Source organism: Heloderma suspectum, chromosome 2 (assembly GCF_057233095.1).
Source record: "Heloderma suspectum isolate Gila_16-S chromosome 2, 16-S_ref, whole genome shotgun sequence".
Taxonomy (NCBI): Eukaryota; Metazoa; Chordata; class Lepidosauria; order Squamata; family Helodermatidae; genus Heloderma; species Heloderma suspectum.
The window spans coordinates 202819499-202835018 of NC_139459.1; the positions used below are offsets into that span (position 1 = coordinate 202819499).

Sequence of the window (15520 nt, forward strand, 5' to 3'; positions counted from 1 at the left end):
TGCCAGCAATGCTTACACAGCTTGATGCCCAAGAGCATCTGCGTCAACATCTGCATCCGTTTTCCCTTTCCTTTCCTTCACACCTGCACTTGACTTGGAAGGCAGTTGCTCTTGCGGCATTGCTACAAGAATGCTGCCCCCAGAAAGGTGGTGGGGAGCACTCAAGCGGCATGCTCAGCTTTATTCTGTGTGTTCGCCATTTGTAGTGAAAAGCCACCGCCTAAGTGGCTCCAGTTTCGTTGGCCAGTTCAGCGTGGGATGTTGTGACACCGGCAAAAGGGGCCCAACTCTCTCTTTCGGAGGATGGCATAAAACTGCTGCTTGAATGCTTTGAGTTTTTTTCTGAGCATAGATAAAGGACAGTGGCCACTCCGTGAGCACCTAAACCCTGTGTCCATGGCTGAGGCTGGTGTACATTCCTCTCTTTCTGGGGCATTCGGTGGGAATGGGAAGGCTACAGATCCTGTGGGACGCCAGCTTTCTCTTGATCCACACCCATGGAACGCCCCGGCCTTTTTGCCTCTACTGACGCTGGAGAGGCAAGGGCTGCAGACATTTCTGCCACCACTGGAAGGGGGCTGGCAAATTCAGACCTTCTCCTCTGAGGGCAGACCTCTCTCTCCTCTCTCCCCACTCGCAGAGCGGGAGATCTGACATATCCTATTGCCCCATGGCCTCAGCCAGCATGGTCAATGCTTGAGTGACTGGTGTTGTACCCCAGCAACATCTGGAGGGCCACAGGTTCGCCACCCCCGAACTACAGAATAAGATTGAAAAGACCAGAGACAGTGCTTGGCCTCTGTATTTCCATAGACGGGGTGAAGCGGTAATTGGGGGACTAAACTGCATGTGACATGCAAATGGCTGTAACACAACGGGACAGCTTTTTTTAAAGGGAAAGCAGCTTTGAGAGGGGCTGATCTGGAGCAGCGAAGTGGCGGTGCGTGTGTTTTTATCCCTTTCTATAACCACCCCTGCTCTGTGCCAAATGGCCGCTTCCCAGACCAAAGCTCTCAGTCCTGTTAACATGCATTTGCACAGAACGTAAATCCCGAGGAGCTGGACTAGAGTCCTTCCTGCAGTTCCTGGGCAGTAGACGCGTTTAGGGCAGGGGCCTGTGCGCGTGTACACCTGCACAAATGCACGTAAGAAGTAGAGGTGCAGTCTGTTCAGGGCTCCAGCACCAGGGGCCTGACCCTGCAGCAGTTTCTCTCTAGACATTCTGCTGGCAGCTTGGAGCCTGGGGCTCAAATTGCCCTTGTTCTCCAGAGGCCTGTTGCTTACCGCGGCCTTTTTCTCCCAGTGAAGGTCAAGGAGAATGAGCTTTTGCCTCTGCTGCTTGAAGACTTCCCCCACCTGCATATTTCCCACCCAATGATGAACAAGATGTGGAGGCGGCAGCTTGCCCAGATAGAACACCTGAAGTCTCCCAGTGACAGAAGCCAGTTGAAACTGCAAAGTGAAGTGAGTTCTCTGTCCAGGCTGAGGAGAGTCCCTGCCTTTGGAAGAGGAGGTGGAGAAAGCAGTGTGCCAGCACTGGTTGAGGCTGGGCAGTCCTAGGCAGGCTTTCCTGGGAATGAGGTGGGACTGGCTTCTGAGTAAACCCGCATCCTCTGCTGACCAGGATCCAGCACTGGGGCGAGACTTCTCCTCCCTGCAGCACTGTTTTAAGGTTCTGAAATGGCCACAGTCACTTTCCTGGATCCCGCCGGAGGCTCTCAGCAGATTCTTTCAGCCAGGAGTTAGTTCTTATACCCTGTTCATGTTGGGTTGGATCCAGGATCTGCCTTCCGCAGGAGGAAGGGCTCCACTTGCGGAAGGGGCCTCTGCCTGATTTTTGGGGTTTCCCCCTCACGACGCCTCTCGCCCAGCCCAGCAGAGTCTCCTGACTCTTTGACCTGGCTCCGATGACATGGCAGCCCACTGTGGCGTAATGTACCCGTGGGGCTGCTGCATTGTACCAGGCACCCAAGGGCACCATCTTTGCATGGCATCCTGCTTGCCATGGCATGTTGTGTTGTGCAAAGCCAGGCAGCGGGGGTTGTTTGCGGGCTGGACAATCCTCAAATAACCGGTGGCTCGTTTGGGGTTATTTGAGGGCTGTCTAACTCTCATAACAATCCCTGCCGCCTGGGTTCGGACGACACAACAAGCAATGGCAAGCCAGGCATCTGTGGGCACCGTGCAAAAATGGCGCTTGGCATGACACAACAGCCCCATGGGCGAATTAAACCACGGTGTGCTGCCATGACATGTGGACAGGCCCACTGTGTAGCATTTTCAGGGGACCGGAGGGGCTACCATGGGAAGGAGGGGGTGGGGAAGGCCACTTCTGCCAGCGCAGTTGATTCAGCTTAAATCTGGATCCAACCCATTGTGTGGTTGAAGAGTAAAGGAGATGGGGACAAGAATGAAGGGGGCTTGGGTGACTGAGCTCTGCCTCTGTTGCAGTGCTAAACCAACTCCTTCTGCCTTCCTGAGAAAGGACAGAGAGCCACTGAAGGAAAGAAGGGGGAGCTAGGGTGGAACGTGTCTTTCCTCTGAGAAGTGGATCAGCTTTCTGTGTGAGCTGCTTCCTCCTCCAGCCTGGAGCATGTACAAAACAGGAGGCGGGAGATCCAGTCTCAAGGGGGGAAGATACTTTTTTGAGAGGTGTCACATTAGATAATGCGCAGAAACTTGGCGTGTGGAAAAACAGTCTTAATGAAGTCTGTGTACTTTTTCCTTTCAGGTACTAGAAACCCTGAAGAAGCATGACCTCCTTGTCGACCTCATTAAGAAAGAGCAGGCCCATAACAGGAGGCTGGTATGTTTGACTGAACAAACACCCGAATGACTGATTTTTAAATGATTAAGCGCCGCCTTTCAGGACCAAATCCACCCAAGGCGAACAAAAGACGAGCATAAACATGCTCGTGTAATAAAAACGTTTAACATTCAAAAAATACAAAAACACCAACAGTACATTAAAATATAACACTGCTGGCACAAAAACCATTTCCAGAACCACAGCAATAAAACAGCAGTGTGATCAACGGAAGGCCCCTATGAGCAGCATGAGAACAAGGAGGAGGTGGAGATGGTTAGGGCAGCCCTGTGCAGCCCATGACCCACAAACCCAAATGCAGCCCAGTGGCCAGCCATGGATGGTGGCCCACCAGGGACCGGATGAAACTCTTGCTTTTGCTGCAAAACCAGAGGGGGTAGCTAAGGGCGGGGCAGGCTCCAGTGCTTGGGTTACACGTTCCTTATTTCTTTTATTCAAGCAGTTTCTGGAACTTGTGCAAGCCAAGGCTAGGGGCACTCATCATTCCACTAGCTGAATGTGGTGCCACATCCCATCTAGCCTGGAGGTTGATACATTGCTTAGCATGGCATTGCGCGATAGCCCTAGTCCTGCAGTGAGAAACTGGGAAGTTGAACTTCTCAAAAATTGCCTGCCCTGCTGATCTCCTCGTCCAGGTAGAGCTTCACTCTTGGATGGGGAAGGAACTTGGCAATGTCCAAGCATTGGTAACGGAAGCCCTTCCAGAAAATGGAGATATCGACTTCCTTCTCCTCAAGGAAACGTGGTTGTTTTTCCTTTTCGTTCCTAGCAAGAGTTCAAGCAGCGCATTCATCGGCAGAAATGTACTCAGAATAAAATGAGGGAGAGACGCCAGCAAATTGCAAGAGCCAAAAAGTACTACCAAGATTACAGAGTTCAGCTGCGGGCCAAGATGATGAGGGCCAGGACACGGGAGGAACGCGTAAGTGAAGGGACCTCACTGTGCAGGAAGGAGGAGCCTTGCTCTGCCTGAGAAAGGACTAGCCCACCTGCCCGTGACTGTGGGGAGGGGGGTCTGGGCCAGGCTACAGGTGTCTGGCATGGTGTGGTTGCAGCAACCAAGCCCCAATCCCAGGGCCAGCTCCCGCACCACACTGATGGCTTAGGCATGCCTGTGTCATGTGGGTCAGCTGCTTTCATGTGGATGCTTCCTATCTTAGCAGCGGTGGCACTCATGGAGTTGGGACGCTCATTAGCAAAATACCAGCCTACCCGTGCGAGATAAACCTTCCTAAATTAGTAGTGTGGCACGAGATCTGGCCACGGGAGAGCAGTTTTTTGATGGCAGCATCTCTGCTGCGTCAGTAATGTATGATTCGTCCCATTGTCAGAATGCTGACCAGTTTTAAGAAGGGAAGTTAAGAGTTGGGGGCCATATTGTCTGTTTTTGAAGTTAAATGAATGTGTTAAGTTCCTACACTACTTTTAGGATCTTGGAAAAGTGCCGTTATTGATGTTAAGGTAATATGCAAGTATGTTTAAACATAATGAACTGCTTAAACAATTTCAGGGCATATGATTAATGAAGTAAACATCCTTCATTTGACAATCCAAGTTAACATTGATGCGTGTCGCTCAAGGATACATTGTGCAGTCACATCACAAACTTTAATTTGGGGTCTTTAATTGAAGGAAGTTAAATTCCACTGAAATCAATGGGACTGCAGCACAACTATCTATCTTCTAGATTAAAGCAGTGTTGATTTTCAGCGGAACTACCCTTAGGCTTCTGGATGTCATGTTTTGTTTGGCAGATATTTAAAAACCTTTTTGAAGAAGGCTTGGAAATTCAGAAGCAAAGGCTGCATGAGCTGAGAACATACGCCAAGGACAAGCAGGCTGAGCAAAAGAGACAACATCAGCAGGAACTAGAGGCCATGGAGAACTACTACAAGGATCAGGTAGGCTTGGTCCTTCCCATAATGTATGGCTAGTGCTTGACCTGCCTGCACACCATTAACTTTCCTTGTGTTATGCTTAGTTTTCAATGCTGGCAGAGGCCGTTTCCGAAGAACGTCAAGAAATCCAAACCAGAGAGAGAGCACATGGAAAAGTAAGTCTTTGCCACCCTAGACTTTCAAAACTGTTGATGAACTGCTCAGTTGCTCAACTAAATCTGAATGGTCTCTTTCAGACATTAAACAAAGTGAAACGTGAGCTGAGATCAAAGATGGAGAAAGAGATTAAAGAGCTGCAGGACATGATCACGCACAATGATGATGATTCATTCTTTCGAGAACTGGAAGCTGATCGCCTGAAATCCAGGCTTCTGGTGGCTTCCTTTCAATATAGCAGAAACTCCCAGTTCCTTTAAGTCTTGGCATGCCTCTTATAAATAGTTGTGTGGTTTATTTCTGGCAAAGATACTGTAAAAAAAAATACTGAGGGGGGCCAGAACCAGAAAGTGCAAAGTTAGTAGCTTGTTTTGCTACCTGAGTTTTGCTGCCCAGAATCCCAATGTTACCATGTCAAGAAAATATTGAACTGACCTTTTCAGAAGGAGAGGCTTTTAACGTCTTTTTTTCAAATAAAGATTAGATTCCTAACAAAATTATGCTGTTGAAAGTGTCTCCCGGGCTAATTTGTACAGTCAAGTCATTAGTAATGTATCAAAATCCAGACTGGGCTCATTTAGAAAACAAATTCTAGCCCATGAAGCAACTTTACCCTGTTTTATCCTCCACCCTTTACCCACCTTGGGAACACTCTGAAAAGGCAAAGGATACAACCTGTCAGCAAGAAGCTTCAGCACTCCAAGTTATCAGTGTGCTGCTGCTGTGGTACTGAAAGGGAAACATCCACAGGAAGGACTCGTAAGCTTTGGATCCTTAGGTGTTTAGGAAAGATTTGTAAACTGGTTATGCATATAAAGCTTGCAAATTCCTCCTGTGACAGTTCCTTGTTAAGCACTATTTTTTTTATTAAAAGCTTTTTAATCCTTTATGCCTCAGGCCCAAGCCCTGTATCCATAGAGTTCGTTACAGCCCCTATGCAGACCTGACAACTGCATCTTCTGTAGTACACACAGCAGAAAGCACCAGCACAGAGATTTGAAGAGGCCCATGAAAAGCAGTTCGTAAAAATCAGTACTGGCAAAATACCCCCCCCCCCCACCACCCATTAGGGTCTTATGGCATGGCACCTTAAAGATGTAGTGTGGCGTAAACATTTGCGGGCTACGATCATTTTCTCAGATAACAGCAATGACAATGTAGGCTCTGATTCATGAAAGCTTTTCCACATCACAGCTCCTAGTCTTTATGGTATCACAGGACTCTGGATTTTGCTACGAGTTTGGAAGTAAATTTCTATTCTTAAACTAGCTGCTCTGGGCTATCTGGGCTAGTTTTGATTCTCATGAAAGAATGAAATCAGGATTGGTCTGGTTGATTGCGTCCGTTTAAAGAGAAGGGGCATCTGCAGTACGTCCTGTTAAGAAGCTATAGAAGTTCTCAGTAATTTTATTTAGCATAGCAAGATGCTAAAGAGATGAATTGTTGCCTAAAACAGTTGGCTTGACATACATAAAAGATAATCAGTCAATAGCAACCTGGTATGGAATCAACAGAAGAAAAGCTTTTACATGCTGAACTGCTGCAACTCTGCACAAAAGCAGTATGAATTTAGATGATTCAGCAAGCCAGCGTAGATTGCATGACATCCTCACGCTGGCCATCAGGCCGTTGCTGCTACCTCTAACACTGGGTACAATGAGGGACGGATCCTTCTGTGTTTTTCACCACCTCTTTAAAAACATGATGCTACCACTAATAGTCTACCCTAATCTAGCACGGCAGTTTATCAAACACAAGATTTGTTGAAGCATTTTTATACCATCTTTTCACAGGGCTCAGTGGTATATACTATGTTAGAAAAAAATGACTTTAAAATAATAGAAAACCCACATATAAAACAAAAGCTGCCATACAAAATTAAACCCTCGCTTGAAGCTTAGTGAAACAGGTCTTTAAGGAGCCCCACCCAATTTTTTTTAATGTTGATACCTTCTTCCACTCTTCTGGGAGCAGGTTCCAAAGGTTTGGGCTATTGCTGAAATAGCTTGATCCCTCGCAGCCATCCAAACTTGTTATATGGAAGAAATGGATAGCAGGGCCTACTGATGGGACCTCAAATGACGACTGGGTTTGTGCAGAGCGGGATGGTCCCTAAGGTGCAAGCAGTCCAGGCCATGCAAGGCTTTGAAGTAGACATGGGGAACTGTTCATCACCATGGGCTGCATGCTTGGGCAGTTGCATACCAGCAGAGGGTGGGTCTGGAGCCACCCCACACACATTTCACACACATTTCACACACATTTCACACACACATTCATTCACATCCCCATACTTCCTTTCCACACTCCCTCACTCCCCTCCCCAGCTACCGCCCATCCTCAGACCTGCCCCCTCCCACCAATAGGGCTTTAAAAGGTCTATTGGCACCAATGAAAGTTTTTTCTACCTTAACTGTTGTTCAGGGGGGTGGCAATTTGGAAGGGGTATACACTGACTTTTACTAACTTTTTTTCATTTATTTGTCTTGTAACACACACTTCCACACCAGTGGGACTCTGCTTTTAACCTCTACTGAGTAGAGGAGCAGGCACAGGCTAGTCTAGAACAATCACAAAGCTAGACACAAAAAGGGAAAAGAGGCTATGGAAGGACAAGACTCTCCAGTGGTGGTGACCTGCAAGGTGTGTGCAATGTTTGTTTTCTTGCCTGAGAACAACATGGCCTACACCTGCAACAAGTGCAAGTTGATCATGCTGCTGGAAGAAAAAGTAAGTGGACTGGAGCGGCGACTGTCGACCCTCCGGGGAATAAGAGAACACGAAGAGTTCTTGGACAGAATGGGGGAACTACAGCAGCAAAGGGCAGACCAGAAGCTTGAAGAGCAACAGCAAGATGAGGCAGTGGGAAATGCTGAGGTGAAGAAAAATGGAATAGAGGATACTCCTTGGAAAACGGTGACAGGAGAAGAAGAACTAGACACCTCTCTGCACCAGTGGAAGCAGTGGAGCTGTGGAACCGATTCCAGGTACTTGCAGATGAGACTGGAGGACAGCCTGCAGAGGAAGAATCACAGGGGAACCTGCATGAGAGTGAGCAAGAGGCTAAAGGTCAGTCAAACAGAGGCGATGAAACCCAGGCCTACAAGAAGAAGAAGAGAAGAGTGGTAGTAGTGGGAGACTCCTTGCTGCGTGGGATCGAGACCCAAGTATGTCGCGAAGACCCATGGACTCGCCAGGTATGTTGTCTCCCGGGAGGACAGATTAGAGACGTGACTGAAAGGTTGCCTGCACTCATAAAGCCCACTGACAGGTATCCCTTTCTTCTCATCCATGTGGGAACAAATGATACCGCCAAGCGGAGCTACGAAGAAATCACGTCAGACTTTGAAGCTTTGGGAAGGAAGCTCAAGAACTTTGGGGCCCAGATAGTTTTCTCATCCATCCTTCCAGTAGTTAGAAGAGGGACAGACAGGAAACAAAAAATACTCTGGGTGAATGACTGGCTATGAAGATGGTGCCGACGAGAGAGATTTGGATTCTGGGACCATGGGCTATACTTCCTGGAAGATGGGCTGTTGGCTAGGGATGGGTTGCACCTCACAAAGGCTGGGAAGAATGTGTTTGGCCACAGCATGAAGAACTTCATCAGGAGGGCTTTAAACTGAATCCTACGGGGAAGGGAGATGTAATGTTGGGGGTAACGATGGACATAGGCGCATGCACTGCAATGGAGAGAACAGCTCTGATAGCGCCCAATAATAGTCTTCAGACACATGTAGGAAGAAAGCCAGACTATGAAGCACATGGTCTTCGATGTCTATATACTAATGCCCAGAGTATGGGAAACAAACAGAACGAACTTGAACTCTTAATACAGGAGGGAAATTATGACTTGATAGGTATAACTGAGACTTGGTGGGATGACTCTCATGACTGGAATACAGCAGTTGAAGGATATAACTTGTTCAAAAAGAACAGGAGGAACAGAAAGGGAGGTGGGGTTGCACTGTATGTGAAAAATACATATCTCTGCACAGAAATACAGGAGGAGGAGCTTGGTAGCCCCATCGAGAGCATCTGGGTTGAAATAAATGGAGCAAAGAATAAAAGGAACCTGGTGGTCGGAGTCTACTACCGGCCACCCAATCAAGGAGAAGACAAGGATGAAACTTTTGAAAAGCAAATAGCCAATGTTTTAAGGAAGCATGATGTAGTAGTAATGGGGGACTTCAATTTCCCCGATATTTGTTGGGAGACAAATTCTGCAAAACATGGCCCCTCCAGGAAATTCCTGACTTGTGTGGCGGATAACTTCCTCCTACAGAAAGTAGAGGAAGGAACTAGAGGATCGGCTATCCTTGACTTGATCCTAACCAACAGAGATGACTTAGTGGATAAAGTAGCAGTTACAGGAACTCTGGGGGAAAGCGACCATGTTGTACTTGAGTTCTTGGTTCTAAGGGAAGCAAAAGCCGAGTGTAGTCAAACGCGTACCCTGGATTTTAGGAAAGCTGATTTTAATAAACTCAGAACAATGATCAGTAAGGTCCCATGGCAAGCGATGCTAACGAGAAAACGAGTCCAAGATGGGTGGGAACTTTTAAAAAAGGAAATTCTCAAGGCACAATCACAAACAATTCCAACAAGAAGAAAATGTGGAAGACAACAGAAGAAGCCAATGTGGCTTCACAAAAAGCTTAGGGATGACCTGAAAACAAAAAAGGACACATATAGGAAGTGGAAAGAAGGCCAAGTAACAAAGGAAGAGTACAGGCAGGTAGCACAGAATTGCAGGGATGGCGTCAGGAAGGCTAAAGCGGAGAACGAGCTGAGGTTAGCGAGGGATGCTAAAAACAACAAAAAGGCTTTCTTCAGCTACGTGCATAGTAAAAGGCAGAGGAAAGAAATGGTTGTTCAGCTATTAAATAAGGATGGCAAAATGATAACAGATGACAAAGAAAAGGCAGAGGTGCTCAATTCCTACTTTGGCTCAGTCTTCTCCCAAAAGAGGGTCTATGATCCCCCCTGGCAAAGGCGAAGTACAGGCTGAAGGGGCAGGATTGCAGCTTGAGATCGACAGGCATATGGTCAAGGAACACCTCATTACTTTGAATGAGTTCAAATCTCCAGGGCCAGATGAACTGCATCCTAGAGTCATAAAGGAACTGGCAGAAGAACTCTCAGAACCGCTGTCTATTCTCTTTGAGAAATCATGGAGGACGGGGGAAGTGCCAGATGACTGGAGGAGGGCTAACGTTGTCCCTATCTTCAAAAAGGGTAAAAAGGAGGAACCTGGGAACTACAGACCAGTCAGTCTGACATCAATCCCTGGGAAAATTCTGGAGCAGATCATAAAGCAATCCATCTGGAAGCCAACAATGCCGTGATTACTCGAAGCCAACATGGATTTGTCAAAAACAAGTCCTGCCAGACAAATCTGATCTCATTTTTTGATCAAGTCACCTCCCTTGTAGACCGTGGGAATGCTGTAGACATCATATACCTCGACTTCAGCAAAGCTTTCGACAAAGTGCCCCATGATATCCTGATGAGCAAACTAGCTCGAAGTGGGCTAGATGAAACAACGATCCGGTGGATCCACAGTTGGCTACAGAATCGGACTCAAAGAGTGCTTATCAATGGGACCTTCTCAAGCTGGGGAGAGGTAACGAGTGGGGTACCACAGGGCTCAGTCCTGGGCCCAGTGCTCTTCAACATTTGTATTAATGACTTGGAGGAGGAGGTGCAGGGAATGCTGATCAAATTTGCAGATGACACAAAATTGGGAGGGATAGCTAATACTTTGGAAGACAGAAACAAAATTCAAAGTGATCTGGATAGACTGGAGCACTGGGCAGAAAACAACAGAATGGCATTTAATAGGGACAAATGCCAAATTCTGCACCTAGGAAAAAGAAACCAAATGCACAGTTACAAGATGGGGGATACGTGGCTCAACTACACTACAAGTGAGAAGGATCTTGGAATTGTTGTCGATCACAAGCTGAATATGAGCCAACAATGTGATGTGGCTGCAAAAAAGGCAAATGCTATTTTGGGCTGCATTCATAGAAGCATCGCTTCCAAATCCCGGGAAGTACTAGTTCCCCTCTACTCAGCACTGGTTAGGCCTCATCTGGAGTACTGTGTCCAGTTCTGGGCAGCACGCTTGAAGAAGGATGCAGACAAACTGGAGAGGGTTCAAAGGAGGGCAACAAAGATGATCAGGGGACTGGAAACAAAGCCCTATGAAGAGAGACTGAAAGAACTGGGCATGTTTAGCCTTGAGAAGAGAAGACTGAGGGGAGATATGATAGCACTCTTCAAGTACTTGAAAGGTTGTCACAGAGAAGAAGGCCAGGACCTCTTCTTGATCATCCTAGAGTGCAGGACACGGAATAATGGGCTCAAGTTACAGGAAGCCAGATTCCGGCTGAACATCAGGAAAAACTTCCTGAGTGTCAGAGCAATACGACAATGGAACCAATTACCTGGGGAGGTGGTGGGCTCTCCCACACTGGAGGCCTTCAAGACGAGGCTGGACAGCCATTTGTCAGGGATGCTCTGACTTGGATTCCTGCATTGAGCAGGGGGTTGGACTCGATGGCCTTGAAGGCCCCTTCCAACCCTACTATTCTATGATTCTATGACTGTACTATCCCATAATCAGGCAGAAGCTGATTAGAAAGGGACTCTTAATGCAGATCAAATCACTTAAAATAGATCTCCAAACTGGTAGCTGAAGATGTAGCAACCTCAGGTGGTGAGCAATGTATTTAATTTATTTAGCAATATTTCCAAATCACTCAGCTTTTAAAAAATTCTAAGTGGTGTACAAAATAATACACTGTAAGATCACCATAAAAATCTATATTTTACATTACTGTTTACAGATCATGGTTCTGGGAAAGCTTGTTGGAAGCAGGCGCCAAAAACCCAGAAGCGCTTGTCTAATTTGCACTACTGGGGCATTCCAGAGAGTGGGTGCGGTGATACTACAGGCCCTGTTCTGAGCCATCATGGACCGGAGCTCTGATACCTTGGGCACCACCAGGAAGGTATCTCCTGATGAGTGCAGCAATCAAACAGGCAAGCAGGGGCCGGGCAGTCTCTTAAGCATCCAGGCCCTGAGTTGCTTTGTAAACAAGTACCAAAACCTTACACCTGGCCCAGTAACATATAGGCAGCCAGTGTGGTTCCCTCAGCACAGGTGTCATATGCTGGCGATAAGCCACCACGATTACCAGCCTGGCTATAGCATTCTGTACCAACTGCAGCTTCTGGGCCAACCTTAAGAGCTGCCCCACAGAAAGCACATTGCAGCAATTCAGTTTCAAAGATATTGCAGTGTGGAGCAAGATCACTAGTTATTGTTATATTATTACGTTTATATTCTGCCTTTATTCCTCTTGCAAGGAACCCAAGGCAGCTTACATAGTCCTCCTCCTATCCATATAACCCTCACAACAACCCTGTGAGGTAGGTGAGGCCAAGACTCAGTGGCTGGCCCAAAGTCACCCCTGAGCTTCTTGGTCCAGTGGGGACTAGAAACTGGATCTCCTGAGTCCCAGTCCAGCACTAGCCATTACAGCACAGTGACTCCCTGCGTGCTCCACTGGCACTTACAGAAGTAGAACCTGAAGTTTGCATACAAGAGGCAAAATTTATACACAGCGCTTGTGTGATTCCTTTTGTCTGGAGAAGGCATGTTACTATCAGTACTATTCACTGTACTGTCTGTCCAGTCCCTATAGTGAATGTAATTGTCAAGTGTGAAGCAGCTGCTGCCAATAGGTGACCCATTTCCTTGGAAAAGCATGCTTGATTATACTCTTCCTTACTTAATCCATCTCCATCATGACAAAAGTTTTGATGCGTCAGAAGTGCTTTTAAATGGTGGTAATGATGCAGCTAGCCCCAACGAGATTTACATGCAGCAGTTGCTTGTTAAGCATTTGTTAATTGGAGTCAGATACAATAAATTGAGTTCTCACTCAATGAATGTTGTTTAACCATCTAGGAGAGAAGACTCACTAATTCAGCAGAGGGAGCAAGTGTGTCCTATACGCAATTTCTTTTTCCTCAATGAAGGAAGACCAGCATCCTCTACTGGCGAACACTCTTCTTTCACACAGTCATAGACAGAAAGAGTTAATGTATTTCTCACAGTAGTTCCAATCCACCTAGTTTTACTTAATTGACATTGAAATCAACGGGGCTTAAGGTAGCCATAATGAACTTGCCCCATTGATTTAGGTGGGATTCAAGCACAATGACCTTTAGCTGGCTTGAAGTGCTAGGGTGGATCCAGATTTAGGCACATACAAGTGCGCCCCCTCCGCCCTATGGCAAGCCCTCTAGCATCTGAACATGCTGCACAGAGGGGCAGGGGGGCCTGCTGAATGGGGTGAGCTGTGGTGCAGGGTGGGAGTGGGATGCCCCCAAATTGGGCAGAAATGCTTTCTGTGCCCAGAGCCCTTCTGTCCATAGAAGACAGAGCCCAGATCCATGTTTAGGTGGCGCATCACACCAAGCATATTAAGGAAACTTCAAGGAACTGATTCTGTGACCTCCAGTGAACCAGTCCACATTTTTTCGTGTAGTAAATGCATAGTGGCTATATTTCTTTTGCAAGTGATATTTCCTCCATATAATGCTGCTCTTTTTCCAGCATTCAGAGCAATTACAGTGTTGGCAAAAATGATAATTTCCTACCCCAAAGTCAAACCCCAGCCAAACAATCAAAATTCAGTCTGCTGCTTTAAATTCCAAAGAGCAAATACAAGTATAGCCCTCGTTCCTACATAAGCACCCTCCAGTACAGAAAAGTGGGGCTATCATTCTCTTGGCACTGGATTGGAGCTGACAGCAGCACAGCCATAAGAGAAAGAAACCAATATTTGTTTTTCATTGTTTGGAAATGCCCTACATTGATCTAAGAAAGTTCTATACAGAAAAACACTTCATGGGAATGCATTCTATGTGGGGCTGTCCTTGCGCCTGGTTCAGAAGCTGCAGCTAGTGCAGAATACAGCAGCCAGGATGCTCAACGGAGCACCTAGATGTACACATATTACACCTGTGTTACAAGAACTGCACTGGCTGTTTATTAGCTACTGTGCCACATTCAAGGTTTTGTTGACATACAAAGCCCTAAACAACTCAGGACCAAGACACCTAGCTGACAGTCTCTTATTTTATTTTAGTAGATTTATATACTGCTGCCCATATTTTAAGATATCTCTAAGTGGCCTTCCCCTCTATATACCCAGTCAACCCCAAAAACCTTCTCAGGAGGCTGTACTGGTTGTTCTTTGGCCAATGGAATGTCACCAGGTAGCGATACATAAGCAGGCCTTCTCAATGGGGGCACCCACCTTCTGGACCACTCTCCCCATGTGGATCAAGAGGCAGAAGTAGTGGCAAGTTTGAAATGCCTCTTGAAAACATGTATTCATACAGGCTTTCCCTGACCTGTGAGGAACTCTGTTACAACCCTATTTTATTCTTATGTCTTAAAACGTTCTTAAGTGTTACTATAGAATCAAGATAAAAAATAATAATTATGTTGTATTGAATGTAAATCACTTAGGGATTTTAATATATTAAGCAGTATAAAAGTATAATAAATATAAATGATGGGCAGGATCCAACGGTGCTGTTGCACTGGTGGCCAGGTCCACTGGTCCTGGTGTGTGCGCAGCCGCTGCCACTGGCAGCTGCAGTGTAGCACTTCTGGGGGCAAGCCCCGAAATGAGCGGAAACACTCATTTCTGGAAGGGACAGGTTGCACCTTGTTGATGCTGATGAGGCAGATCATGAGCTTAAGTGCCGGGACTCCTTTGCTTATGTCAGTTACATGACATTCACGTATTTTCAAGAAAACATTAAAAGAAACTTGTGTGGACACATTGCGCTTCTAACATTCCTATGGCACTTTCATTGTGCAGAGTGCCTTGCTATTCTTCTTTCTCAGCTTTTATATCACAGCTACCTGTGAGAAAGCTTAGGCTGAGACCATCTTCCCCAAGGCTTGATGGTGAACTTTAGGGAAAGCAGTGATTTGAATCGGTCTTCTATGAGTTAAAACTAAAACACAGCCCTTGAAAAGTTTATTGATATAAACTTAGAAACTGTATGTTGACAAAAACTTTACTTCTTTGCAATGCCGGAGTAATGTTTTGCCACCACATTTTCAAGCAATCACGAAGGAAAGAACAGAACAATCCTGAAAGTTGGTGTTGCCAGGTCTTTGCCTGGATGGGGCTTCTGTGACTTCTTGTGCCATTTTGTCTTCTTGGCTTGACCATCCACTGGTTCCCTACCCCTCATCCATCCAAGCTTTTGTGGCCAGCAGGACTCTAAATTTTGACCGACAGCAGGCAGGAGAGGAGGATGGGTGAGAGCAGCAGTGAAGAAACAGAGCAGAGATGGAGAACATGTGGCCCTCATCCCTCACCATTGGCTATGCAGGCTAAAGAAGATGGCAGTTGAGGTCCAACAACATCTGGAGGGCCACATGCTTCCCATCCCTGGTATAGAGGCTGCATCTTGCCTCAAAGGTATAGGCAAGGACCTGGCATCCAGACTCAAAGTCAACAGGAGCCAACAGACTGTGGTTACTAGCATTGCTCCTGTCTTTGGCCTCTACATGTGTTCACTTTTCTTAAAAGTAATT

The 15520-nt window shown here is 46.6% G+C and overlaps 1 protein-coding gene across 9 annotated transcripts in view; it reads left to right on the forward strand.

Annotated features, from left to right (window-relative positions):
- The window catches only part of CEP95 (centrosomal protein 95), a 37914-nt gene extending 32145 nt beyond the window's left edge, over positions 1-5769 (forward strand). For 5 of the 9 annotated variants that reach the window (XM_084837434.1, XM_084837436.1, XM_084837437.1 and 2 more), the window contains 6 exons: positions 1304-1464; positions 2732-2806; positions 3597-3749; positions 4582-4728; positions 4809-4880; positions 4962-5769. In XM_084837434.1, coding sequence (XP_084693560.1) covers positions 1304-1464; positions 2732-2806; positions 3597-3749; positions 4582-4728; positions 4809-4880; positions 4962-5141 — 788 coding nt within the window. In that variant the 3' untranslated portion in view covers positions 5142-5769. Of the gene's footprint in view, positions 1-1303; positions 1465-2731; positions 2807-3596; positions 3750-4581; positions 4729-4808 lie in introns of all 9 variants that reach the window. The other 4 variants (XM_084837430.1, XM_084837428.1, XM_084837431.1 and 1 more) reach the window with 1 other exon arrangement.
- The last annotated feature ends 9751 nt before the right edge of the window (positions 5770-15520 follow it).